The sequence below is a fragment of the Dendropsophus ebraccatus genome, chromosome 5 (assembly GCF_027789765.1).
Source record: "Dendropsophus ebraccatus isolate aDenEbr1 chromosome 5, aDenEbr1.pat, whole genome shotgun sequence".
Lineage (NCBI taxonomy): Eukaryota > Metazoa > Chordata > Amphibia > Anura > Hylidae > Dendropsophus > Dendropsophus ebraccatus.
Window position 1 is genome coordinate 151916378 of NC_091458.1, and position 26114 is coordinate 151942491.

Genomic DNA, 26114 nt, shown 5'->3' on the forward strand with positions numbered 1-26114 from the left:
GTTCTTCATAGGTGGGTAGGTAGCTACCCTCCAGTAGGTAGTTGCCCCCAAGTAATTAGTTGCCCCTTAGTAGGTATCCAGGTGCCTCCCTATAGGTAGATGGTTTGCAATTGTTTATTGTTAATCGGAGTATACGAAAGATCGCTTTATCTAATAGGCCCTGATAGGCTGAAAGAGGAACTCCGGCCATTTTGAAGATCTGGCAGCTGGCAGGGGGGGAATTGATTACAAGTACTAACTTACCTCTCCCCGTGCCTGCGGTAAGCGACAGAACCGGCCATGGGACCCCCGCCGGAAGGCATTTTCCCTTTAGTTGTGATTATGTCACAACTCGGGGGGGGGGGGGGGAGGGAAATGCCTGTCCTGGCTGATGGACTGGCTACTCAGCCAATCAGTGACTGGAAAAGGGGCCCGTCCCAGTCACTGACTGGCTGAGCGGCCAGTCTATCAGTCGAGTAGTGGCGTGTCAGTGCTGGAGATCCCTGAGCCTGGCGGGGGTCCCAAGGCCGCTCCTGCCACTCACTTCGGGCACAGTGAGAGGTATGTTCGTAGTTGTTATCAAATTCCCCCCGCCAGCTGCCAGATTTTCAAAATGGCCGTACTTCTCCTTTAACTCTTTACATTACTTCAGCACTGAAACCTTAGCAAAATTAGCAATTTAGTAGGTACACCATACATCAAACAGAAGAGCCTGCAGACTTGAATAAAGGTTAGAGACAGTGCCGCCTTACATATGTGCACAATCAAAATTTTAAAATACTCTAGAAATCTTCCCGTTTTTATTCTTTCCACGACTTTCTGTTCTGTTTCCGATGAGGAGGAGGCGGCTGTTAAAAAGTGATCTGTGAATTACGGTGAAAGGTGACACCAGTAGATGGAGAATACAATTGGTGCTCAGCCTCCCCCCCCCCCCCCCCCCCCTTCCCTTGAAAATGACCTCTGCCCAGGTCACAGTTTTCTCATTTTTAGGGACCATATCCCAAGCAGACAGTAGGAAAATAAATAATAAAATCTACATCATATTTTAATATTTTTACAAGAGAATACATTTCTGATTTTCTAAAACACCGGAGGGAAATTTAGGTCTTTTATGGATGGAGTTTTTTTTTTCCCCAGAAGTTTTCTATGTTCTTGCACACAAATGTAATGACAGGCAGTCTGTTCGGACGGGCTCTGTCCAATTCTGTTTGTGCCCCGTCAGTAAGGTAATATAGAGACAGCTTAGTCTCAGAAACATTTTCAATATTGCCACAATGGACAGGGGACAATTCTGAGTTTTCTAGAGCCAGAAGAACAGCTGGAGAGGAAAAGAGCTCAGACCAAACCTGTGGAATCTTTTTTCATAACAGGAAAAAGATTATGAATCACCTAAGGCTTGGCACACTAGGACCCTGTGGGCAGTCTATGCACCTGCTGAGCAGAGCTCAGTATCAAGGGAAACCCCAAAATAGCATCGTACCTTAGGGGACACTGATAAGAATTTGGCACAAATCTGTGTCTGCACTGTCGACCATCTTCTACATTGGCTCACAGCAATAGAGCGGAGTTATGGTTTCCTCTTGTGTAGACTGGATGCTTAGCTAAAATATATTAAGAAATATCAAAGACTACAACTGTGTGTACTGAGAACATTGGAACGGAACCCAACAGATGTCAGTATAGAAACAGAAACATAGGAGGCTACGTATGAAAGGAACAGTTGTGTGTCTGACATCCCGTAATCTATGGATCCGTCTTCCCGTACTCGAGTTAGTGCATTTGATGTCCATTGGGCCATTCACACGATCAGTGGATTACAAGGACGCAAACCAATCCTGAAAAAAACAGGACATGTCCTAGCGCCGACCCCGATTTTTTGGCGGATTCTCTCATAGGGATCAATGGGATCCGCTATTTTCTATGGATTGTAACCTTTTGGCATCCGAATTTTCGTAAAAAAAAAAAAAAAATAAGGACGAGTCATTAGTCACATGTTGAAAGCTTGGAAATACGGATTTATGGAAATACGAATGCACTACAGATGCCCAATACGTAATTTTTAGTGGATTGTGCAGGTGGATAGTGGGAGGAATCTACGGATATATAAATACTGAGTATGTGCATAAGGCCTTATAGTGGTCAATGTTCTAACCATGCAGAAAAGGGAAGTACAACTTGATGAAATAATCCATTTGTTGTTCTGTATATGTCCAACACATTTATCATTATGTTCAATGAAACAGCTAGGGAGAGCTACTGTGCTTCTCCAAAAATTAGACAGGGTTTTATAGTATTATTTTTTTATCTAATAAAAAGGACTAGGGCTTATTTTTAGGGTATGTCTTACACAGTACGCCCCTACACTATATCCCCATTCTGTGTGGTAGTTAGCTGCCATACTGTATGTCTCACTGTTATAAGGCTCCTATACTGTAATTTCCTCTTTAGTTAGGTCTCCATACTGTATCCTTCCCTCCTCCCTCTGTGTTCCCCTATACTGTATACCTCCCCCTCTGCAGGTAGCCCCCATACTGTATACCTCCCTTCCCCCCTCTGTAGTTTTTCCCCAATACTGTATACATCCCCCCTCTGAAGGTGGCCCCCATACTTTTTACCCCATCCCCCCTGTAGTTTGTCCACATACTCCCCCCCCCCCATGTTCAATGTCCCGACTGTGCATCATCTTAACCCTCCTGCCTCCCTTACAGCTTGTCTTGAGTAGATGGGGGTGGAGCATAACAAGTCTGGTACTGATTGGCTGATGCTCAGCCATCCAGTGTCAGGAAACTGGTCAGCTGACTTTAAAGCCAATGTAGTAGGAACGAAGTGACTTGATTTTCTCTTACTGTAGACTCGCGCATCTCTATCCAAGAGTTTATATACAGTTTTTGGACTAAATCTACTAATAATTCCCTGCTTGATACCTCCACAGGACAGTGGTTTAGGTGGTTGATTGATACTCAGACCTCCTCTATGAAGAATTGGTCACTAGAGGTGAGCAATCACGCTCTATCGAGTATAGTATTCGCTTGAGTATCGGGCTACTCAAAAGTACTTCATACTTTAGCGAGTACTGTCTGCTGTTCGGGTGCTCATTAACAAAAAGCTTGTTAAACGCAGCATTTCAACAAGCTTCAAAGGGAACCAATCAGCACCAATCATCTGGGCGGGGGCCGTGGAAAGTATACTTACCCTCTGGTCTTCTGTCTCTCTTCACTATCGCTGCTTAGCAAATCAGCGACTGAGACAGGAATGCAGCTACTGATTGGTTTAGCAGCGATAGTGAAGACAGATAGAAGACTGGAGCAGTAACTATACTTTCTCCACTCCCCTCCCCACTAACAGAGCACAGTCTGGCCCACAGTGGGTTAACTTAACCCCTTGAGGGCCAGACTTTCACTTTCAGAATAACAAGGTATCTTCTACTGAGCAGGAGTCACCTGGTTAAAGGGTACCTGTCATCCCCCGTGCCGGGGTGACAGGCTCCCAACCCCCCCCCCCCCCCCCCCACTAGAGCACCTTATACGTACCTGATCGCGTCGGGTCCCGCTTCTTGATCCGGTTGGGTGACTGAGATATCAGCGCCCGAAGCCCGGCGTGCGCGCTCCTGAGATGATTCCGACACTCATAGAGAATGACGGAGCGTCGGACTCACCATTTATTCTCTATGAGTGTTGGACTCATCTCAGGAGCGCGTGCGCCGGGCTTCGGGCGCTGATATCTCCATCACCCGACCGAATCAAGAAGCGGGACCCGGCGTGATCAGGTACGTATAAGGTGCTCTAGCGGGGGGTGACAGGTCCTCAAGTGTCTCATTGTTCAAGCACTCAAGCATTGAAAATACTCAACTTTAGTAGCGAGCACCCTTGTTACTAAAGTGCTAGCATGGTCAAGTGAAATGTGTACAATTTACAAATATATTTTTGTCTTAGCAGCACTTTACTATTTATCCCATGTGGGGAGGATCCTGGTTGTAGTAGAACTGAGACTTAAAGTGTACCTGTTGTTATACAAAACTTTTGACATCTCATAGATGTGGTACTCAGCCAGTGTTGTTGTTGCTGTTTTATCATGCCGCCACTACTGTGGTGGCACACAGGGGTGATGTTGGTATCTGCTTTGTATGGCTGGTTTACATCCCCAAATGGTTGGTAACCTCCGGGCTTGTTGTGGGTCCCTTGGGCTCTTGTCACAGCAACCTGGAGTGGCATGTTGGGATGTTGGTACCACCACCCACAGAAAAGGAGAAAAATAACCCAAGGTGTACGGTGGTGTGTGTATGGGTGCAGGTGCAGACAGAGGAAGACAGAGTTTGTGCATTTTGTACGAAAATATAACAGTTCACTGTGTAACTTTTTGAGCAGACAGTACACATTATGCAGATCTTGACACAGACCTGAGTGCTGACAATGAAGTAGATTTGGTACTTTTAGGAATAGGTAATTTACTTCTATTTAAAAAAAAAAATCTCCAGTCTTCCAGTACTTATCAGCTGCTGTATGTCCTGCAGGAAGTGTTGTTTTATTTTCATTCAGACATAGTGCTCTCTGCTGACATCTCTGGCCGAGACAGGAACTGTCCAGAGCAGGAGAGGTTTTCTATGGGGATTCATAGAAAACCGAGACAGAGTTCCTGTCTCTGCCAGAGATGTCAGCAGAGAGCACTGCGTCAGACTGGAAATAAAACAACATTTCCTGCAGGACACATAGCAGCTAATAAGTTTGGGAATATTTAATAGAAGTAAATTACAAATCTATATAACTTTCTGATATCAATTGATTTGAAAGAAAACAATTTTCACTGGACAATCCCTTTAACAATAAAGTACTTTTCCTTCATTAGTTACACAGTAGACTGTTATTGTTGATTGAATTGCTTATAGTTGGCTCAGACTTGCTTTATCTCTTTGCTGTAAAATTTCCATTGCTTAAATGGCCAGACTAGTATAGCATGCCAAGGAACAAAAAATGAAAACATGATAAATACCTAATGGACCTATTATTATGACAATGAGGTAGAAAATCTGGACCGTGATCTATCATCTCCACCATGGATCCTGTAAAAACAGAATTCATCATTCTGGCTGCAACAGATCCCAACATGTTTCGGGTGGGCCCCTGAATATTGCTCCACTCCATGAATCTGTTTTCGTCTTTCTTGCGATTCGTCTTTGACTCTCAGGGCTCCGGCCTTATCAACTATAGTGATAATTACACAACAAAGGACGTATAATGAGTTCTTTATTTTGGTTCACAGCCGAGCCCGTTATGAGAAGATGTGTATTTGTCCATGTGATTATGTCTGACAAATGTTTAACCTAAATTGTCTTGTCGGCTGTCACTTTTGCTTGTTAAACAAGTTGGTAACTTTTAAAGCCCCGGACTCTCTTAGACAGTAGAAAAATATTTTCCTTTTTCAGAGTTTGTTAATTCCCCACATGTGCCGCGTCGTCTCCTTCGTTTCTTCCCCGTCAAACTCTCTGGCGGTCTCCAATTTCAGAGAAATATTGATGTAAAATAATTTTTACGGCTGGGGGCCTCCCGCATAAAAGAAAATGAGCTCTCTGTTTATATTCTCGCACCATAGAGTTTATTACGAGTTAGAGTAAATGACCTGCGTGAAGCATTAACAGTCGGGATGCCAGGGGCCACGGAGTGCCACTACATCTGCTTCGTGGGTGAAGGTCAAGGAGTGACGCAGCTTCTTAAACACCTTTCCTACAGTTTTTTCTTTAACTTCGTCTTAACATTCCTGGTACTTTGTTTAATGGCAGTAACTTGGCAGAAGTGTCAGACCCCGCTGCTAGAACATAAATATTTGAGTTTGTAGAATCTGGAACGTGTTCAGACCCAGTTAACTTGAGGGAACAGAAGCACACAGCCAATCTGGCTAACACTTAGGACTCCTGAAGCTGATGGCTTATCTCATGAGAGACCGAGACAGCGTGACACAGCCTTTAACCACGTCCTATGGCCATGGGTCAAATGGGATAAAATACGATAACGGCAAAACTAAATGTCCGTTGTGTTTGCCAAAACAAATTGGTGTCCAAAAATGAGTAAAAACACCTCTTATACATCATAAGGCTATGTTCACACTGCGTATGAATCCGTCCGCAGTTCTTACGCCGCCGTACATGTGCGGCTGAAACTACGGGCGTGGGAAAAATCGACATGCGCCGGATGCGTACGCACCGCGAACATACGCCCGTAGTACAGTTATGCTTCCCTAGCTTGTTTCGAAGCGATCTGAAACAGGTTATTTACTTGGAAATCTTCGCCCAGCCCAATAAACCACACAGAACCTTTTGGATCGAAAAATCAAGTTCAATTTGGCTGAAATAAGTACTTCGTACGGGACCGAATGGAAATCCACAGCCGTGAGTTTTAACATTTCCGTCCTCAAACAATGGTCTTGTTCATTTTTCACGGCGCCGTATACGATCTGGCCGTAAGCTCATACATAGTGTGCACTGTGCGGCCGTATATCGTATACTTCCCAGCGAACGCATCAACCTCGCTCTACGGACGGATTCATACGCAGTGTGAACATATCCCCCGTGTGGTTCCATTGGCCTTTTTATGCACAGTTAGGCTAGATTCACACACTGGATTCACCACGGATCCCTTGCCTGTCATTTTGAATGACAATACATGCTTGACATCCAACTGCGAGTATGTAAGTGACAGCCCCCGAAAACCCCGCCGGCCATAGAATTCGTTACCTGCTCCGCGCTCCGGCTTGCTTTGGGGGGCTCCTGGCGTCTGGGCATTCCACTCAGCCAATCAGTGGTTGCGGCGGGGCAGGACACTGATTGGCTGAGCGGGACGTCCAGACGCCAGGAACCCCAAAGAACAGCTGAGCAGCTGAGGGGGGGCTGGAGTGGTCCGGCCGGCCTCCGGAAGATGACGTCGTTGACCCAAGATGGCGGCCAGGGTCAACAGCAATTGAGTAAGTATACTGCACCACACTTCCAGGGTGGGGGGAACACAGGGAAGGGGGCCATTCACTTAAATAGCACACATTACAAAGTTGTATAACTTTGTAATGTGTGTTGTTTAGTGAATAAATGTTAACCGCTGCACTACCGCTTTAAAGTGTCGCTGTCGTTTAGCAAATCTTTTGACATTTCACAGAAATATGTCAAAAGTTTTGATCGGTCCAGGTCTGAGTGTTCACACCCGTACCGATTGGTTGAACATGCGGCAGAGCACAACGCTGCAGCGCATCCTCTCCCCACTCTGTGTTCCCTCCCCACTCCCCACTCATTATAATCAGTCAGGCTCCATAGAGCTGCATTATAAGCCTGACTGGTCACGCTCTCTATGACATGTCAAAAGTTTTGCAAAAAGACAGTGACACTTTTAAGATGAGCCCAACTCCAGCATGTTTGAGTCCAGTCACTCCTTATATGAATACCGATGGCTGAAGAAGTTGGATGCAGCCCTAAGGAGTCCTGGAAAACATGGAAACAACTATAGTCCATAGGCTGTATCCATGTTTTCCTGAACTCCCTAGGGCTGCATCCAACTTCTTCAGCCACCAGTAATGAAATGCAGAATGATTGGACTTGAACATGCTCGAGTTGCACTCATCTCTACACACAGTTAATTCTAATGTAAAAAAAAATTGGAAGGAAATATACAAGAAAAAGTTATAATTATATAGCTGTATCTATCCGTAATTGGAAACATTAACATATTTTACAGTTTACACATAGAATTTTTATATATTAGATACAAAGTGAAAGGGATATTTCAGTTTTTTTTTTGTTTTTTTTTTAAATCCTGGTTCTTTAAAGAAAAAAAAAAAAAAAACAAGTATACTCACCTGCCCCAATCCCATGTGGCTGCAGTTCTAATGATGCCCCATCTCACAGCTACTTCCTCTGATATTTCAACCATATAGGAAATAATCACTCAGCTAGTCACTGGCTGCAGCAGTGTCCCCTCTCTGTCACTGACTGGTCAAGAAGGCAGTTCCTTTAGGGTAGAGGAGCAGAGACTGGTCAATAATAGTACAGCAGCAGTGTGGGATGAGTATGGTGAGTTTGATTGCTTTTTTTTTTTTTTTTTATTTTGAAAGCACCAGGACTCAATTTAAAAAAAAAAGTTTGTGCACTAGAATATCCCTTTAAGTGACGCTGCATTACATAAGCTGCAAGAAGCTGTTTGTCTAAGAATAATCTTGTCAGTTGTTTTCAACAATAACCAAAAGAACTGTGAATCCAGCCCTAGATTATAATACAGGTTGTAACTAGAGATGAGCGAACCTGGAGCATGCTCGAGTCCATCCGTACCAGAGCTTTCGGCATTTGATTAGTGGTGGCTGCTGAAGTTGGATAAAGCCCTAAGGCTATGTGGAAATCATGGATATAGTCATTGGCTGTATCCATGTTTTCCAGACAACCTTAGAGCTTTATCCAAGTTCAGCAGCCCCAGCTAATCAAATGCTGAATGTTCGGGTTTGGAACGGACTCATTTCTAGTTGTAACCAATGATCAGTACAGAAATGAGTAACGTCATGTGTATAAGCAGTGACTCCGCCAGCAGAAAAGCGAGTGCCACTCTGGAGTATAATACAGTCCATGTCAAAACATTCCTGCATCCTTTTCTGATGCATCTTGGCAGATCTGCTCTGGACTGGGGTCTACAGCCTGTTTTTTAAACTCTTATATGGGATTAGACTGAACCTAGTCAAGAGGGAGGTTACTTACTGTATGAGTAGACAAGGGGGGTTGTGTATTCTTGGCGAATACTTTTCTTAAAGACAATGTATCATAATAAATAGTGATTATTTTTTTTTACCCCACTACCCTGTTGTCTGCCAGCGCGGGGTTCCCGTTGGCTCAATCCTTTTTCCAAAACATGCCCAGTTCCCACAATCGGCTTCATTGTCATCTTGTGCAGCAGCCCGCTCTATGCACTGGAGGCGGACCCATCGTAACACTAGCCCCTCCCCTGGGTGACGCGCCTCCATTACAATCAAACATGGCCACATCCCCCAGGGGAGGGGCTATCGTGTATAGTCCACCCACAGACAGCTATTTCTGAGTATTTGCCTTACATCCGTGTGGAGCAGGATTCTGGCTAGTGGGAGCAAGGCCTAGTAAGTGAATTTAAAGGAATGATGGTTGACCTCAGAGAGATCAAATAAAACACCACAGAGACACCATCACGTTTCCCAACCACAGTGAATCTAGAAACATTGTCCCCCGGTAACTTTTTATTGGGATTTTGCTTTCTGAAGGATTTCTGCAATAGGCTTTATCAGGCAAATGAGTTTCTTTCTGCATTTAAAAAATCTGTTTTTCACCCCACCCTCCCCCACTTGCAAAGCAGTAGGTTTACTGTGACCATTATGGTCTATGGAGGCGTCAAGAGGGGTGAGTGAGCAGGGAGAGGAGAGAAACAGCCTGTGTATAGGAGCCAGCACAGCACAATATCTTGCCTCACCAAGGTCCCAGACCAGCACTGAGGAGTCTGGCCTGTGAATCCAACAATTTATGTGCCCAGATAGTCTCCAAATTGGACAGCTGCTTCTCTCCTCTTCCTGCTTACTCATTCCCCTCAGCCCCTCCCCTTCCATAGGTTATAATAGACAAAAGACAAATAGACAACTCAAAAACTGAACATAACAACAAGGAGACACAATATGAGGTTAGTTGGGGGAAAGATCAGAGGTAACATGAGAAAATATGACTTTACTGAAAGAGTAGTAGATGCTTGGAACAAGCTTCCAGCAGATGTGGTTGGTAAATCTACAATAACTGAATGTAAACCTGCCTGGGATAAACATATGTCTATCCTAACTTCGTCAACTCTCTAGCACATTTGTTTAATCTTATGTACTGTATTTGTACTTTTTCACACCATTTTTCATGTGATATTTGTTCAAGCATATATATATATATATATATATATATATATATATATATATATATATATATATCCCCCCCACTGCAGATATTTAAACAATTGCCAGCTTTGGCTCCCTACATGTAACACAGAGTTTTCCGAGATGTAATATATCAATCACTGATGTGTGCTTTAAAAACTTAAAAACTCATATATTTCTGCACCTCCAGCCGCCTGTACTGCAGACGCATTGACCACATCTATGAGTTGGAGAAATACTTTTTTTTCCTTACAATTAAGCTGGCAGGGTTTATGGATTCTAGTCTAAAAGTAATTCGTGTCTAAAAGTTAGACTATGGATTTTATGACTAAGTGTCAAAGACAGACAGCTTTGCCACCAAATGCCGTGTCACAAAAAAAACTAGGTCTATACTGATGCATTATGTTGATTGAAAAATACTGTATTTTAAATAAAAAAGAATTTCTTAAAATGTATCATTTTAGGGATATAGATTTCTCACCCCATGTGCTGCTTTCTTTCATACACTGTTGGCCTTGGTTATCCACAAGGTTTCCTGATCTGTCCCATTAGTACTTGCCGTTGTTTTTCAATTCAAATGTAACTAAGGAGGATTGTGGGAAAGTGCCTGCACTTTATGGCAACACCAGGGTCAAAGTTCAGAGAGGAAACCAGGAAGTTATCAGATGGGGAAGACAATGGTGCAGGGATGTAAGTTACTTTACAAAGAACAAATGTGTTCTCCTTTACATATATGTGTGTGTGAGTGTGTGTGTGTGTGTGTTTGCTTGTGTGCTTGTGTATGTGTGTGCGTGTGTGCTTGTGTGTGTGTGCATGTGTGTGTGCATGTGTGTGTGCATGTGTGTGTGTGTGCATGTGTGTGTGTGCATGTGTGTGTGCATGTGTGTGTGTGCATGTGTGTGTGTGCATGTGTGTGTGCATGTGTGCTTGTGTGTGTGTGTGCATGTATGTGTGTGCATGTGTGTGTGCTTGTGTGTGTGTGTGCATGTGTGTGTGCATGTGTGCTTGTGTGTGTGTGCTTGTGTGTGTGTGCGTGTGTGTGTGTGTGTGTGTAACACATCTGATACCTTCTTTGCCTCATAACACTACCCCTTTAATATGCCAAATTTCCTAAACTTTAACTTCACAGATTGAAGTAAAGATGTCCCTGGGACGTGGCACTTTATTCCTTTTGGTGGCTGCAGTGGGATCGGTATCTGGAGGTGGACCGGCAGGAGGTGGATATCCTCAAATGAAATATGTAAATCCAATGATGAAAGGACCTTTGGGGCCACCATTTCGAGAAGGAAAGGGCCAATATTTTGGTAAGATCCCTATCAATTTTCTCTATTTTAATATAAAAATTAATAAAATTGATAATTGTAGTTGGAGTTGTCCTTTAATTAAGGGGAACTGCACAGTGGGTTATCTAATTAAGGGGATCCTCACAGGAGGTCATCTGCTGAAGGGGGACATATACTAAAGGGGATCTACACGGACGGGCCATCCACTAAAAGGGAACTGCACAGGGGCCATCTACTAAAAGGGAACTGCACAGGGGCCATCTACTAAAAGGGAACTACAAAGGGGCCGTCTACTAAAGGGGAACTACACAGGGGCCATCTACTAAAGGGGAACTACAAAGGGGACATCTATTAAAAGGGAACTACAAAGGGGCCATCTACTAAAGGGGAACTACACAGGGGCCATCTACTAAAGGGGAACTACATAGGGGACATCTATTAAAATGGAACTACAAAGGGGACATCTACTAAAGGGGAACTGCACAGGGGCCATCTACTAAAAAGGAACTACAAAGGGGCCATCTACTAAAAGGGAACTGCACAGGGGCCATCTACTAAAAGGGAACTACAAAGGGGCCATCTACTAAAGGGGAACTACAAAGGGGGCATCTATTAAAAGGGAACTACAAAGGGGCCATCTACTAAAGGGGAACTACACAGGTGCCATCTACTAAAGGGGAACTACATAGGGGACATCTATTAAAAGGGAACTACAAAGGGACCATCTACTAAAGGGGAACTACACAGGGGCCATCTACTAAAGGGGAACTACATAGGGGACATCTATTAAAAGGGAACTACAAAGGGGCTATCTACTAAAGGGGAACTACCCAGGGGCCATCTATTAAAAGGGAACAACAAAGGGGCCATCTACTAAAAGGGAACTACACAGGGGCCGTCTACTAAAGGGGAACTACACAGGGGCCATCTACTAAAGGGGAACTACAAAGGGGACATCTATTAAAAGGGAACTACAAAGGGGCCATCTACTAAAGGGGAACTACACAGGGGCCATCTACTAAAGGGGAACTACATAGGGGACATCTATTAAAATGGAACTACAAAGGGGACATCAACTAAAGGGGAACTGCACAGGGGCCATCTACTAAAAGGGAACTACAAAGGGGCCATCTACTAAAGGGGAACTACACAGGGGCCATCTATTAAAAGGGAACAACAAAGGAGCCATCTACTAAAGGGGAACTACACAGGGGCCATCTACTAAAGGGAAACTACACAAAGAGGTGGAGCAGGCACATAGGGTGCCGTGTCAGTGCGCTTGTGCAGGGGGGTGGGGACCAAGGCGGCTGGACAGCTCAGGACCCAGGATACATTTAAACCGCTACTGGTTATACAAATTTCTGGGCACCTCAGGCTGCAGTAAACAGGCCGGAGGGGATCGGGAAGCCATGATTATGTGAGATGGGAATCACCATTTAGGATGCATTCACACGTACAGGATCCGCAGCAGAGGTGATGGTGCTGATTCGATGCTGTGTTCAGTTATTCAGATCAAATCTGCTGCAGATCCGCAGCATTAAATCCATGTGTGAAGCTACCCTTAAAGACAATCTGGAGACTTAAGGGTTTTGTTTTTCATTTATTAAATTTATAGTACTTTGTATAATATAACATGATAAAGTAGATATATACTTTACTGACACAGCCCCCTCTGCTGCCACCATGTTTGTGTTGGGAATTACAGGGCTGTCTAAGCGTGGCAGCCTGTGAACAGCAAAGTAGCCACGTGGCTGTGCCATTACAGTGCTGCGAAAAATCAAAAAGTTTCCCTGCTCCCGATATCATATAGATACATGATGCAGAGCGGGCACAGATTCCGCTACAGAGCTTCCCTGTCCGTAGGCTCAATGTTACATGGAACATAGGAATTAGCCCTAAACTGGAAATTGTAATTGTTTAACCCCTTCCTTGATACACCTGTGTCCAGGTCACACTGAAGCGGTGCTCTACATTTATTCCGCCTCAGATTCTAAGAGTTATAGAAGGAGATTTATCAAACATGGTGTAAAGTGAAACTGGCTCAGCTGCCCCTAGCAACCAATCAGATTCCACCTTTCATTTTCCAAAGAGTCTGTGTGGAATGAAAGGTGGAATCTGATTGGTTGCTAGGGGCAACTGGGCCAGTCTCACTTTACACCATGTTTGATAAATTTCCCCTATAATGCCTTTTTCTCCACCTACTTTTTGGGGGCTTATTTTTTATTTTTTTTTTGCTCAATTTTGTGCCACGATCTATAATTTTTTTAATGAATTTTTTTATGAATTTTTTTTTTTAGATGTGTTTTTCCTTTTAGATTTAGATTTTTTCCTCTTTTTGTATACGTTGTTGAATGTGCACGGACAGTATCATCATATTTGAAATGTTTGAATGCCTCCACACGCTACATTACCAAATATGTTCTTTTTAATTTTATTTTTTTGTAAAATGAGGATGATTACAACTTTTTTTTTTTTTTATGTGGGGGGGAGGACCTTTGTAATATTTTTTACAACATCTTTTTTTTTATTTTGTATACATCTAAGTCCCCCTAGAAGACTGTTAAAAGCAATCATTAGATGCTTATACTGATCAATGCTGTGCTATTGCCTAAGCCCAGACTCTAGAAGCAGATCAACGAACAGACCTCCGGCAGTCAGGGGAAGTGATTGGAATCCCCACAGTTAGGGCCCTATTCCACCAGACGATTATCGTTTGCATAATCGTTAACGATTAACAATCTCAAACGACCGCTATTGCGAAAGACCTGAAAACGTTCACTCATTTCCATGGAACAATAATCGTTACTTATGATCGTAATTGCGATAGTTTTTTCTTCGCTATTTCTTCGCTATTGCGTTCGTATCTATTGCGAACGACGTCTTATTCAATGCGAACGCTTTGCGAACGTTTTGCGAACCAGCAACGATAAAAATAGGTCCAGGTCTTATAAAGCGATTAACGATTTCTCGTTAGGTCGTTAATCGTTAACAGCATTTCAACCGAAAGATTATCGTTTAGATTCGAACGATTTAACGATAATCTGAAAGATAATCGTCAGGTGGAATAGGACCTTTACATGTTACACTTGTTATAGATCACAGCGTTTAAGGGTTTAGTGGCAGACATCAGTGTGATCGCTGATGTCCGTTATTGTACCGGCTGCTGGCATTTTATTGTGTGTGGTGCTGCAGGGGGCATCAGCAGTTGCAATGTACAGTATGTAGCCTATATATGGCTCCACTGCAAAGTGCACTACCTGCACACTGTGGATGCTGGAGACAGAACTAAAGGCCCATTTTACACTGGTATACTACAGACCCAATTTTAAAAATGATCCCTCCAGACAATCCCCTTAGAGGGGTTATCCAGGGTTAGAAAAACATGGCTGCTTTCTTTCAAACACAGCGCCACCCCTGTCCTCAGGTTGTGTGTGCTATTACAATTAAGCTCCATTCACTGCAATGGAACTGAGCTGCAAAACCTCTCCACCCAAACTGAGGGCATGTTTTTCTAACTCTGGATAACCCCTTTAAGGGGCATACACAATATGAACAAAGAAGGTATATTGAAATGGTCAGAAATGGCAGACAAAGCAGGAAACATATGAAGTCCAGACAAACTAAACTCTATCCAGAGATCTCGTGTTACTAACGTTGTGGAAAAAAAAGTCTAAAAATAGTTATTATTCCCTTTAACGTGTTTCCCCCAGCAGTTGTTTTGCATTTTTTCTCTGGTTCTGTAAAGTCTTCCCCAAGCCAGGAAAATTACATGTGCATGTCTATACCTTTTAGTTTTTATGGTTATTTATGTTGGATAACACTAATGTAAAGACCTTTTAGTTTGCTAATAAAGTTAACGTCAGTTGGCTATCCATGTAGTCCTAGTTTTTATTAAATGAAGAGGATACAGTGCATACTCAGAGTTCGCCACCAGAGGGCGACATAATGCCAACACAAGAATAGATTCTGAATACTCGCATCTATTATTACTATAGAAACATGGAACTTTTATTAACAATATGCATGTTTTACGATGTATGTGCAGAAATATACATCATAGTTTCATATAATGGTTCTTATACTATTGCTAACTTGAATATTCTTATTTAATTATTTAATTATTTATCATGTTAAAAATCCAAGTCAACAGGAACTAAAAAGATACAGAACTTTTGTTTTCTAAAAACAATTTCAGCCATTTTCACAAACAAACATTTTTAAGAGGAACACAAATTTTTGCTTCAAAACCGATAAACATTCGATTGGGCAAATTATCGTTCTGTGTAAACGGACCATTCGATGTTTATCCCCATCCCCTCTGACAGCAGAGAAGATCTAACACACTGTTGAACAACCGTGACTATGAGAAGTCATCAGGTTATTTTATATGAAATATCCATAGAAGTTCTTAAAGGGGTATTCAAGATTTAAAAAAAAAAAAAGTAGCTCCTTTTTCTTGCAAAAAAAAAAAAACACAGGACAATGCTATCGTAAGGAGGTGGGTATAATAGAGTGATGGGCTTCTGGCCCTGTTTACTGTGTAGTGTGGGCGCCAAACTGTCAATCCGTGACCGATGGGCTATCCATCTGGTTTTGTTCCCACGCTCAGCACTTTAAGTCTAAAGCGATGGAGGTAGCAAAGTGTTTGACAGACTCAGTCTCACTGATGGAACGAACGCTCCACTTATCGGGAAACCATATTACATTCTTTGCCCATATGAGCATGGCACAATGCTGCATCTCAGAAACAACCTAACTAGAGACGAGCGAACCGAACTTCACAAACTGAGATTCATTATGAACTTTGCAACAGTTTGTTACAGAACCAAACTTTTAGCAACATCCGGAACAAGTTCATAAAGATGGCAACCACACATTTTAATACACATAGAAAACAAATAAAAGAGCCTATGCTTACCAGTCCATTGCCCCCCCCCCCCCCCCCCCCCATTTTAACATACCCTAACAGTGCGGGACCAATGCAGAGGAGGAAGGTAAGACACGTACCTTACTCCTCAGCACCCCGGGTGCTATAGGGGACAATCAGCAGGTGAGATTTGTCTAACCTGCTGATAGTTCCCCTTTAACTAATTGTAGGAATATGAGGCTGCATTGTGAATGCCCAGAATAATCTCAGTGGATGCTCTATCATTATGTTTCTCTGTTAGATTTTGTTAGAAAAGGGAACATATTGTAAATTTAGTGAACTGAACCTGCAACCGAGTGCCCATTAAAGTGCCCCTGTCGTTATAACTTTCAAAATCTAAATCAACAGTAGATGTGATATAAAGCATGTTTGCAATATACATTGATTATTTTTTTGCTGTTATCATGCTGTAAAACAAAGCTGAACTTACCAGAAATCCAGATGCAGTCTCCTTAAGGCAGCTATATGCAGCTATACTTACTGTATCCATGTCCAGTCTTCTGAAGGCTGCTATATAAAAACTATACTTACTTTATCCAGGCCCAGTCTCCTGAAGGCAGCTATATAACAGCTATACTTACTGTATCCAGGTCCAGTCTCCTGAAGGCTGCTATATAACAGCTATACTTACTGTATCCAGGCCCAGTGTCCTGAAGGCTGCTATATAACAGCTATACTTACTGTATCCAGGTCCAGTCTCCTGAAGGCTGCTATATAACAGCTATCCTTACTGTATCCAGGGCCAGTCTCCTGAAGGCAGCTATATAACAGCTATACTTACTGTATCCAGGTCCAGTCTCCTGAAGGCAGCTATATAACAGCTCTACTTACTGTATCCAGGTCCAGTCTCCTGAAGGCTCCTATATAACAGCTATACTTACTGTATCCAGGGCCAGTCTCCTGAAGGCTGCTATATAACAGCTATACTTACTGTATCCAGGGCCAGTCTCCTGAAGGCAGCTATATAACAGCTATACTTACTGTATCCAGGTCCAGTCTCCTGAAGGCAGCTATATAACAGCTATACTTACTGTATCCAGGTCCAGTCTCCTGAAGGCAGCTATATAACAGCTATACTTACTGTACCCAGGGCCAGTCTCCTGAAGGTAGCTGTACAACAACTATACTTACTGTATCCAAGTCCAGTCTCCTGAAGGCATCTATATAACAGCTATACTTACTGTATTCAGGTCTAGTCTCCTAAAGGCAGCTATATAACAGCTTAACTTACTGTATCCAGGTCCAGTCTCCTGAAGGCAGCTATATAACAGCTTTACTTACTGTATCCAGGTCCAGTCTCCTGAAGGCTGCTAGATAACAGCTATACTTACTGTATCCAGGTCCAGTCTCCTAAAGGCAGCTATATAACAGCTATACTTACTGTATCCAGGTCCAGTCTCCTGAATTTCTGACTTGTGCTGGTTGAAAGAAAAGAGACTAAACACAGGAATTCCGGCCACTACAGAGAATCACAGGTCAATGTGTCCATCAATCACATGACTGCCTTCTCTCTGTGAGCGCTCAGATGGCCTGGGATACACAGGACTTCCTGTTTTCTGACTGTTTCCTGTTTTTTGAGAAAAAAAAGAGTTAGAAAACAGATACTGCCGTGCAGTGGCGTCGCTAGGCAGTTTTATCCGGGGCTCCTGCCCCGGATAAAATGCCTGCTGCCCCGAATGTTTTCTTCCCCTGCATCTCCTATAGACTGTCAGTGAGTGAGTGCACTCACACTGACTGACTGTCCCGTGCAGTCAGAGTCAGTATGTGCCGATGCAAGCTGTTATCTGACTGGGCCCTGGTTCAGGCACTTACCCAGTCAGATGCCAGTCAGTGCGGGCACACTGCACACTGAATGTGACTGTCCTGGCCCTGCAGCAGGATGTGCAGCAGTCAGTGAGTGCAAGCTGTCATCTGATGGGGCTCTTACCTTACCCAGTCAGATGACAGCCAGTGCTGGCCCTGCTCCTGGAGAGGCCCAGTAGGCTGCCTCATGCTGCAGTCTGGGATCCTGCTCCCTCCACATAATATGTTTCCTGCTGTCGGGAGGAGGGGGAGGGGCGGGAGGACACAGGAGAGCCGGGACCGTGAGGAAGAGGGAGGCTGGACAGGAGCTGAGGACAACCTGATAAAAAGTAAGTGTGTATGTGAGTGTGTGTGTGCCTGCCTGCCTGTCCGTGTATGAGAACTGTGGATGTCTCTATGCAGTGTGCAAGTGTATGTGTGTAAAGTGTGCTTATGTATGTAAGGTGCACAGTGTGTGTAGTAAACGTGTATGAATGCATGTACAGTATATGATATATGAGCAGTAAGTGTATGCATGTACAGTATATGATATATGAGCAGTAAGTGTATGCATGTACAGTATATGATATATGAGCAGTAAGTGTATGCATGTACAGTATATGATATATGAGCAGTAAGTGTATGCATGTACAGTATATGATATATGAGCAGTAAGTGTATGCATGTACAGTATATGATATATGAGCAGTAAGTGTATGCATGTACAGTATATGATATATGAGCAGTAAGTGTATGCATGTACAGTATATGATATATGAGCAGTAAGTGTATGCATGTACAGTGTGTGCATATGGTGTATGCATATGTGTACAGTATGTGTATGTGATATATGTGCAGTATGTGTATATGATGTATGTATATGGTGTATGTGTGTATATGATGTATAGAGTGTATGCATGTACAGTGTTGGTGTATATGATATATGTATATGGTGTATGCATGTATAGTATGTGTGTAAGTATGTGATGTATGTGCAGTGTGTTTAGGGTGTGTGTGTATGCATATGGGGTGTATATGATGTATACACAGGGGGACTACCAGCAGGGGATATTAAACCACCTTTGATGGCGGCCGGATGGGGGTGGCCGCTAGGTGAGGTAATGTGTATGTGTGGAGGATGGCCGCCAAATGAGGTAGTGTGTGTGTGTGTGGGGGGGGGGGGGGGTGTCAGCCAGGTGGGGTAGTGTGTGTGTATGTGTCAGGTGGGGTAGTGTGTGTGTGGGTCAGGTGGGGTAGTGTGTGTGTATGGGTCAGGTGGGGTAGTGTGTGTGTGTGTATGAGTCAGGTGGGGTAGTGTGTGTGTGTATGAGTCAGGTGGGGTAGTGTGTGTGTGTTTGTATGGGTCAGCTGGGGTAGTGTGTGTATGGGTCAGGTGGGGTAGTGTGTGTGTATGGGTCAGGTGGGGTAGTGTGTGTGTGTATAAGTCAGGTGGGGTAGTGTGTGTGTGTATGAGTCAGGTGGGGTAGTGTGTGTGTATGGGTCAGGTGGGGTAGTGTGTGTATGGGTCAGGTGGGGTAGTGTGTGTGTTTGGGTCAGGTGGGGTAGTGTGTGTGTATGAGTCAGGTGGGGTAGTGTGTGTGTGTTTGTATGGGTCAGCTGGGGTAGTGTGTGTATGGGTCAGGTGGGGTAGTGTGTGTGTGTATGGGTCAGGTGGGGTAGTGTGTGTGTGTGTATGAGTCAGGTGGGGTAGTGTGTGTGTGTATGAGTCAGGTGGGGTAGTGTGTGTGTGTGTGTGTATGGGTCAGGTGGGGTAGTGTGTGTATGGGTCAGGTGGGGTAGTGTGTGTGTATGGGTCAGGTGGGGTAGTGTGTGTGTATGAGTCAGGTGGGGTAGTGTGTGTGTGTTTGTATGGGTCAGGTGGGGTAGTGTGTGTATGGGTCAGGTGGGGTAGTGTGTGTGTATGGGTCAGGTGGGGTAGTGTGTGTGTGTGTGTATGAGTCAGGTGGGGTAGTGTGTGTGTGTGTATGAGTCAGGTGGGGTAGTGTGTGTGTGTGTATGAGTCAGGTGGGGTAGTGTGTGTGTGTGTGTATGGGTCAGGTGGGGTAGTGTGTGTATGGGTCAGGTGGGGTAGTGTGTGTGTATAGGTCAGGTGGGGTAGTGTGTGTGTATGAGTCAGGTGGGGTAGTGTGTGTGTGTGTGTATGAGTCAGGTGGGGTAGTGTGTGTTTGGGTCAGGTGGGATAGTGTGTGTGTATGGGTCAGGTGGGGTAGTGTGTGTGTGTGTGTGGGGGGGGGGGTTTACTGCAGGCAGAGAGGGGGAAATATATTACTATAGTGGATACAGCAGATGCATTATTACTATATAGGGAAAAAAGCAGGGGACATTATTACTATGGAGGGACACAGCAAGAAAATCTTCTTAGAAATGCTTTTACTTGGCAATTTTTCACCACTGGGGTGTACTGCGACTGGTGACAGTGACCCTGACAGGAGCTCAGGCCAGGTGGCTGCCTCTTTCTGTTTAGCCACAGTTGTTATGAGTGGCAGAAATAGAGCTGGGCTAATAGAGCGGTCATTGAGGTTACTAACTTCTGCACTGGGCTCCTTCGCTAACCATTTATGACGACACTCAGAGGGCCCGGGCCCCGGATGTTTTAGGACCCTAGCAACGCCCCTGCTGCCGTGTTCTTCATGATAACTAAAAAATAAATAATGAATGTAAATTGCAAATTGCTTTATATCCCATCTACTGTTGATTTAGATTTTGAAAGTTATAACGACAGGGACACTTTAACCTGTATAGAATAGTTGTATTGCAACAAAAATTGTGCCTTCTTACTAGGGTTTAATTAAACCGAAGTCCTGATTGCAATGTTGTTTCCAGTTGCCAAGTGACTTCAAATTTTCCAGCTAAACAAGTGTGTGTTCTTCTGTGCGGAGCTACTCAGTATTGCTAGGCCTTAGGCAACCACCATACCATAACTCACCATTACATCTCAAACACTCCAGGTCAGAATCCAGTTATACAAATTACCAATATACACTTATTACAGGAAATACACATAAAGTGTTTTTTCCCTGCACCTACTACTGCATCTAGGCTTCACTTCCTGGATAAAAATGATGATGTCACTTCCTGGATGATGTCACTTCCTGAATAAAATTGTGATGTCACTTCCTGGATAAAAGGGTGATGTCACAACCCGACTCCCAGAGCTGAGCGGGCTGTGGCTGCTGGAGAGGATGATAGCAGAGGGATGCTCAGTGTCGCTCCAGTGCCCTGTGTCCCTCGGTGTCCCCCTGCCATCATCCTCTCCAGCAGCCACAGCGCCCACATCTCTGGAAGTCAGGTTGTGACATTACCATTTTATCCAGGAAGTGACATCACCATTTTATCCAGGAAGTGACATCAACATGTTATCCAGGAAGTGACATCACCCTTTTATCCAGGAAGTGAAGCCTTGATGCAGTAGTAGGTGCAGGGAAAAAAGCACTTTATAAGCATTTCCCGTAATAAGTGTATATTGGTGATTTGTATAACTTTTTGGGGGCAATACAATACTTTAATAAACAATTACAGTATCACTAAAGTAGTATAATGTTAGGAATATGAATATTTTACTGAAAATTACTTACATTTCCTTGAATTTTTTTTTTTAAATGAAGAGGAAATTCCACGTTTTTTTCCTCCCCTGGCATCCGGTAAATGCTCCTAATCTGCAAATAATGGAGGGGAGTGGAATCCGAAAAATGGGAAAAACAATATTGTGAATGACTCATATTACTGGGTTTATATTATGTTACATTCCCATCTCAAGCTGCTTGTCCAAATGCTCGCAGGGTGAAGTATCAGCATGTCTGTGGATTTCGTAAGTACCGTATGGGAATGTAAAACAGCAGCCCATTCAAAATCAAATTATATTTAGCAATTAAATCCAAATCCATCACACATGTGGATATGTGGAGTGGTGTTTATTTGGAAACTAAATGGGAATTTCAAGTGAAGGAAGGCTGCTTTCCTTTTATGGGGATTTAAAGTACAATACAATCAGAGCCTGTCCGATGGGGAATGTAAAAAAGTACAGAGGAAAGTGCAATCTCAGCATTTGTTAGGTGCTACTAACCCATCCACAGGGCTAACAGTCTAATTTTAGTGTCTGGATTTGCTTTTCCTTACTTTTTTAGCCAGTCAAACAGGCTCGGACTGGCCCACAGGGGAGCAGGGGAATCCCCTGGTGGGCTCTACCTTCTCATAGGCCCCTAAGCAGGAGGCAGCTCCAGGATACATATAATCCCCCAGCACTGTTGCACACTCCTGTCACCCGGTAACTCACTGTCTCTATTATATTATTATATAGAGGCAGGGAGTGATCAGAGTGACAGGCAGTAAAATGTAGTGTGCAGAGTCAGTGCACCCCCTCTGCTCTCCCCTGCGACCTTCCCCCACCTCCTCCTCTCAGGCTGCCTCCATCTGCTCTGTATGCTGCTGCTGGCAGTCGGGACACAGGAAGGAGGGAGAGGGGCTGTAGCCTGCACATTGTGGCACAACCGCTTGTAGATATTCAGGAGCTTAGAATAAAGGCATTTCTATGCTATGGAAGCACAGACAGATATATTTAAGATACCATATGTCTTTTTGACCTAACAGCATCTAACAGTGTCAGCAGTTTTGAACATGAATTACAGATTCCGTTTAAAGGAGAAGTCTTGTGAAACAAACAAATGACAGACAAGCAGGGGGTGTGGGAAGATAGGAAAATATCCATTATGGCCAAATGTGTTACCAATGGTTTTCTTGGTGATAGTTGTCCCAGTTGCCTTGATATCATTAATAAGTTCCCCCTGGGTAGGTTAAGGCTGATCTCTCACCTTCCTCATGATCCAGGATACCCCACGTGGTGAGATTTTGCATGGAGCCCCATTGTATAAATTTATATAATTTATACAATGTGATTTTCAGGATTTTGTTTTCGATATTCTTTCCCTGACTGTTAAAATTAACCCACCTTTAATATTATAGACTGTTCATGTCTTTGTCCATGGGCAAACTTACAAAAACAAAATCCTGTTGTTTGGCGGCAGCCTTCTCTGCCGGCGGTGCCTGTTGGGTTATGGGGGGGCCCTTGGGGATTGGTCCTGTGACAGTGGGATTGCAGGGCCGTTCTATGGCGGTCGCTGACTGGCACGGTGGTGAGTTAGTGTAGGGACCCATGTGAACCAGGAGACCAGCAACTGGTACATGGGGCAATATGGTTTGGTCAAATTATTTACCAACATCCTGGCGTTGTTTTTTAACCCTTAGGCGACCCTGGACGTACCCTTACGTCCAGGGCCGCCTCCCCGCGTTCAGAGTGGGGCCGCCGCGATCCCGGGTGCCTCATGTAGCCCGGCATCGCGGCTATTAGCGGGCACGGTCCGATCGCCGTGCCCGCTAACCAGGTAATCGGAGGCAGCTGTCAAAGATGACAGCTGCCTCCGATTACCGGCTGCATATGATTGGTGGTGGTATAGTGGGGAGATCGCTCCTCCGGAACGTTGTCCCGGAGGAGCGATCTCCGATACTGAAGCCGGCCGGGGACCGCTCCAAGATGGCGCCATCCCCGGCTCGGCACTCGTTTGTTTCCGGCTGCAGCAGCCGAAAGCAAACGAGTGCCGATCTCATGGATCTCTGCAGCATATCTATGCTGCAGAGATCTCAATGAGAGATCACAGTGTATATACTAGAAGTCCCCCAGGGGGAATAACCCTAACCCCAGGGGGGCTTCTAGTATATGTGTAAAAAAAAAAAAAAGTGTTGTTAATAGTAAAAAGCCCCCTCCCCTAATAAAAGTCTGAATCACCCCCCTTTTCCCAGGTTTTAAATAAAAGTAAACAAATAAATAAATAAACAAACATGTTTGCTATCGCCGCGTGCGTAATCGCCCGAACTATTAATTAATCACATTCCTGATCTCGCACGGTAAACTGTGTGAGCGCAAAAAAATCCCAAAGTGCAAAATTGCGCATTTTTGGTTGCATCAAATCCAGAAAAATTGTAATAAAAAGCGATCAAAAAGTCGTATATGCGCAATCAAGGTACCGATAGAAAGAACACATCATGGCGCAAAAAATGACACCTCACACAGCCCCATAGACCAAAGGATAAAAGCGCTATAAGCCTGGGAATGGAGCGATTTTAAGTGACGTATATTTGTTAACAATGGTTTGAATTTTTTACAGGCCATCAGATACAAGAAAAGTTATACATGTTATATATCGTTTTAATCGTAACAACTTGAGCAACATATATAACAAGTCAGTTTTACCCCAAGGCGCATGGCGTAAAAACACATACCCCCCAAATAAAAGAAATGCGTTTTTTAATTTCAATTTCACCACACCTTGAATTTTTTTCTGGTTTTGCAGTGTACTTTATGCAAAAATTCAGCCTGTTATTGCAAAGTACAATTAGTGACGCAAAAAATAAGGGCTCATGTGGGTTTCTAGGTGGAAAAATGCAAGTGCTATGGCCTTTTAAACACAAGGAGGAAAAAACGAAAAAATTGAAATTGGCCGGGTCATCTAAGGGTTAAATGTAGCCAAGTGGCATTAGTGTCATCCATAGGTGTGAGGTGCAGCGCTCTTTTCGCTCCCAGTCCGTACTAATGGGCATACGCCTTTTAACGACGGATGCATCGGAATGACCTGCCGCCCCCCTGAGACGGCAGAGCGGGGGGATCAGCTGTCAGTGTGACAGCTGATCCCCCCTGAACCTACCTGGAACGAATGATCCTTCGCTCCGGGTAGTTTAACCTGTTAAATGCTGCTGTCAAATCACCACAGCAGCATCAAACGGGTTCTGGTTGCTGCCGTGGGATACTCACGTGATCGGAGTTCCCCCTATGGTCTACATGGTAATCCCGGGGGCCTGTTGAAGGCCCCCGGGCCTACCATGGAGATGCCTCATGCTGACAGGCATGGCTGTGGCGATTGCCTGTCCGTATGATGCATAATCCAATACTCTACACTATTCAAAGATCACTATTTAGTATTACACTAGTGTACAGTAATGTACACTAGTGTAAAAATAAAAAAAGTGCACCAAAACACAAAAGTAAACAGCAAGTAAACACCCCTAGATTGCTCATAACCACCCCATGCCTGTAACCACCCCAGATTGCCACAGACTTCCCGTAACCACCCCAGATTGCCCGTCACCTCCCCAGATTGCCCGTCACCTCCCCAGATTACCAGTCACCACCCGAGATAGCCACTAAACACCCCCAGATTGTCCATTACCACCCTGGATAGCCAGTAAACACCAACAGATTGCCCGTAACCAAAATGACACTCCTTCCCTTCTGAGGCCTACTGTGTGCCCATACAGTGGTTTATGCCCACATATGGGGTACCGTTCTACTCAGGAGAACCTCAGTTACAAATTTTGGGGTGCGTTTTCTCCCCTGTTCCTCGTGAAATTGAGAAATTTCAAACTAAACAAACATATTATTGGAAAAATTCTATTTTTTCATTTTATGGTCTAGTTTTGAATACTTTCCTCTCATACCTGTAGGGTCAAAATGCTCATCACAACCCAAGATGTATTCTTTGAGGGGTGTACTTTCCAAAATAGGATGACTTTTGGGGGGGTTTATTCTGCTGACACTACATGGGCTCTGCAAACGCACCTGGCGCTCAGAAACTTCCTCAGAAAAATCTGCACTGAAATTGCTAATTGGCGCTCCTTCCCTTCTGAGCCCCGCTGTGTGCCCATACAGTGGTTTATGCCCACATATGGGGTACTGTTGAACTCAGGAGAACCTGCGTTACAGATTTTGTATCTGGCAAATTTCTAAGCCCCGTAACACCCAAGAAAAGTAAAATATGTTTATGAAATGAAATCAGAATAAAGAGGATATATTGATAATGTAACTTATGTATGCAATAGAAAAAAGCTACCAGCACTACCGCTGGAGGAATAAATCAGTCACCATTAAGCTCATATACAGCCGGTTTGACACGTACACTGTCCGTGATCACTGGTTGGTGCTCACTTTCTCCTAGTAGTGTTAGCGTCTATTCAAATCCACATATTTGGATAATGTAACTTAGTAACTAATTTATGTCATGTAACTTTCTTTTTTAGAAGCAAAAAAGTTCAAAGTTTGTAAAGTTTTCATGATATTTTGATGTTTTTCACAAAAAAAGACAGTGACCAAATTTTGCCACTAACATAAAATACCATATGTTACGAAACACAATCGCTAGCATATGTTAAAGCATTACTGAGCTATAAGCGCTTAAAGT

At 43.9% G+C, this 26114-nt stretch overlaps 1 protein-coding gene across 2 annotated transcripts in view; it reads left to right on the plus strand.

Annotated features, from left to right (window-relative positions):
- Positions 1-26114, plus strand: part of COL8A2 (collagen type VIII alpha 2 chain) — a 116008-nt gene that overhangs the window by 84973 nt on the left and 4921 nt on the right. For both annotated transcript variants that reach the window (XM_069971662.1, XM_069971661.1), the window contains exon 3: positions 11006-11180. In XM_069971662.1, the coding sequence (XP_069827763.1) occupies positions 11018-11180 (163 nt within the window). In that variant the 5' untranslated portion in view covers positions 11006-11017. The remainder of the gene's footprint in view (positions 1-11005; positions 11181-26114) is intronic.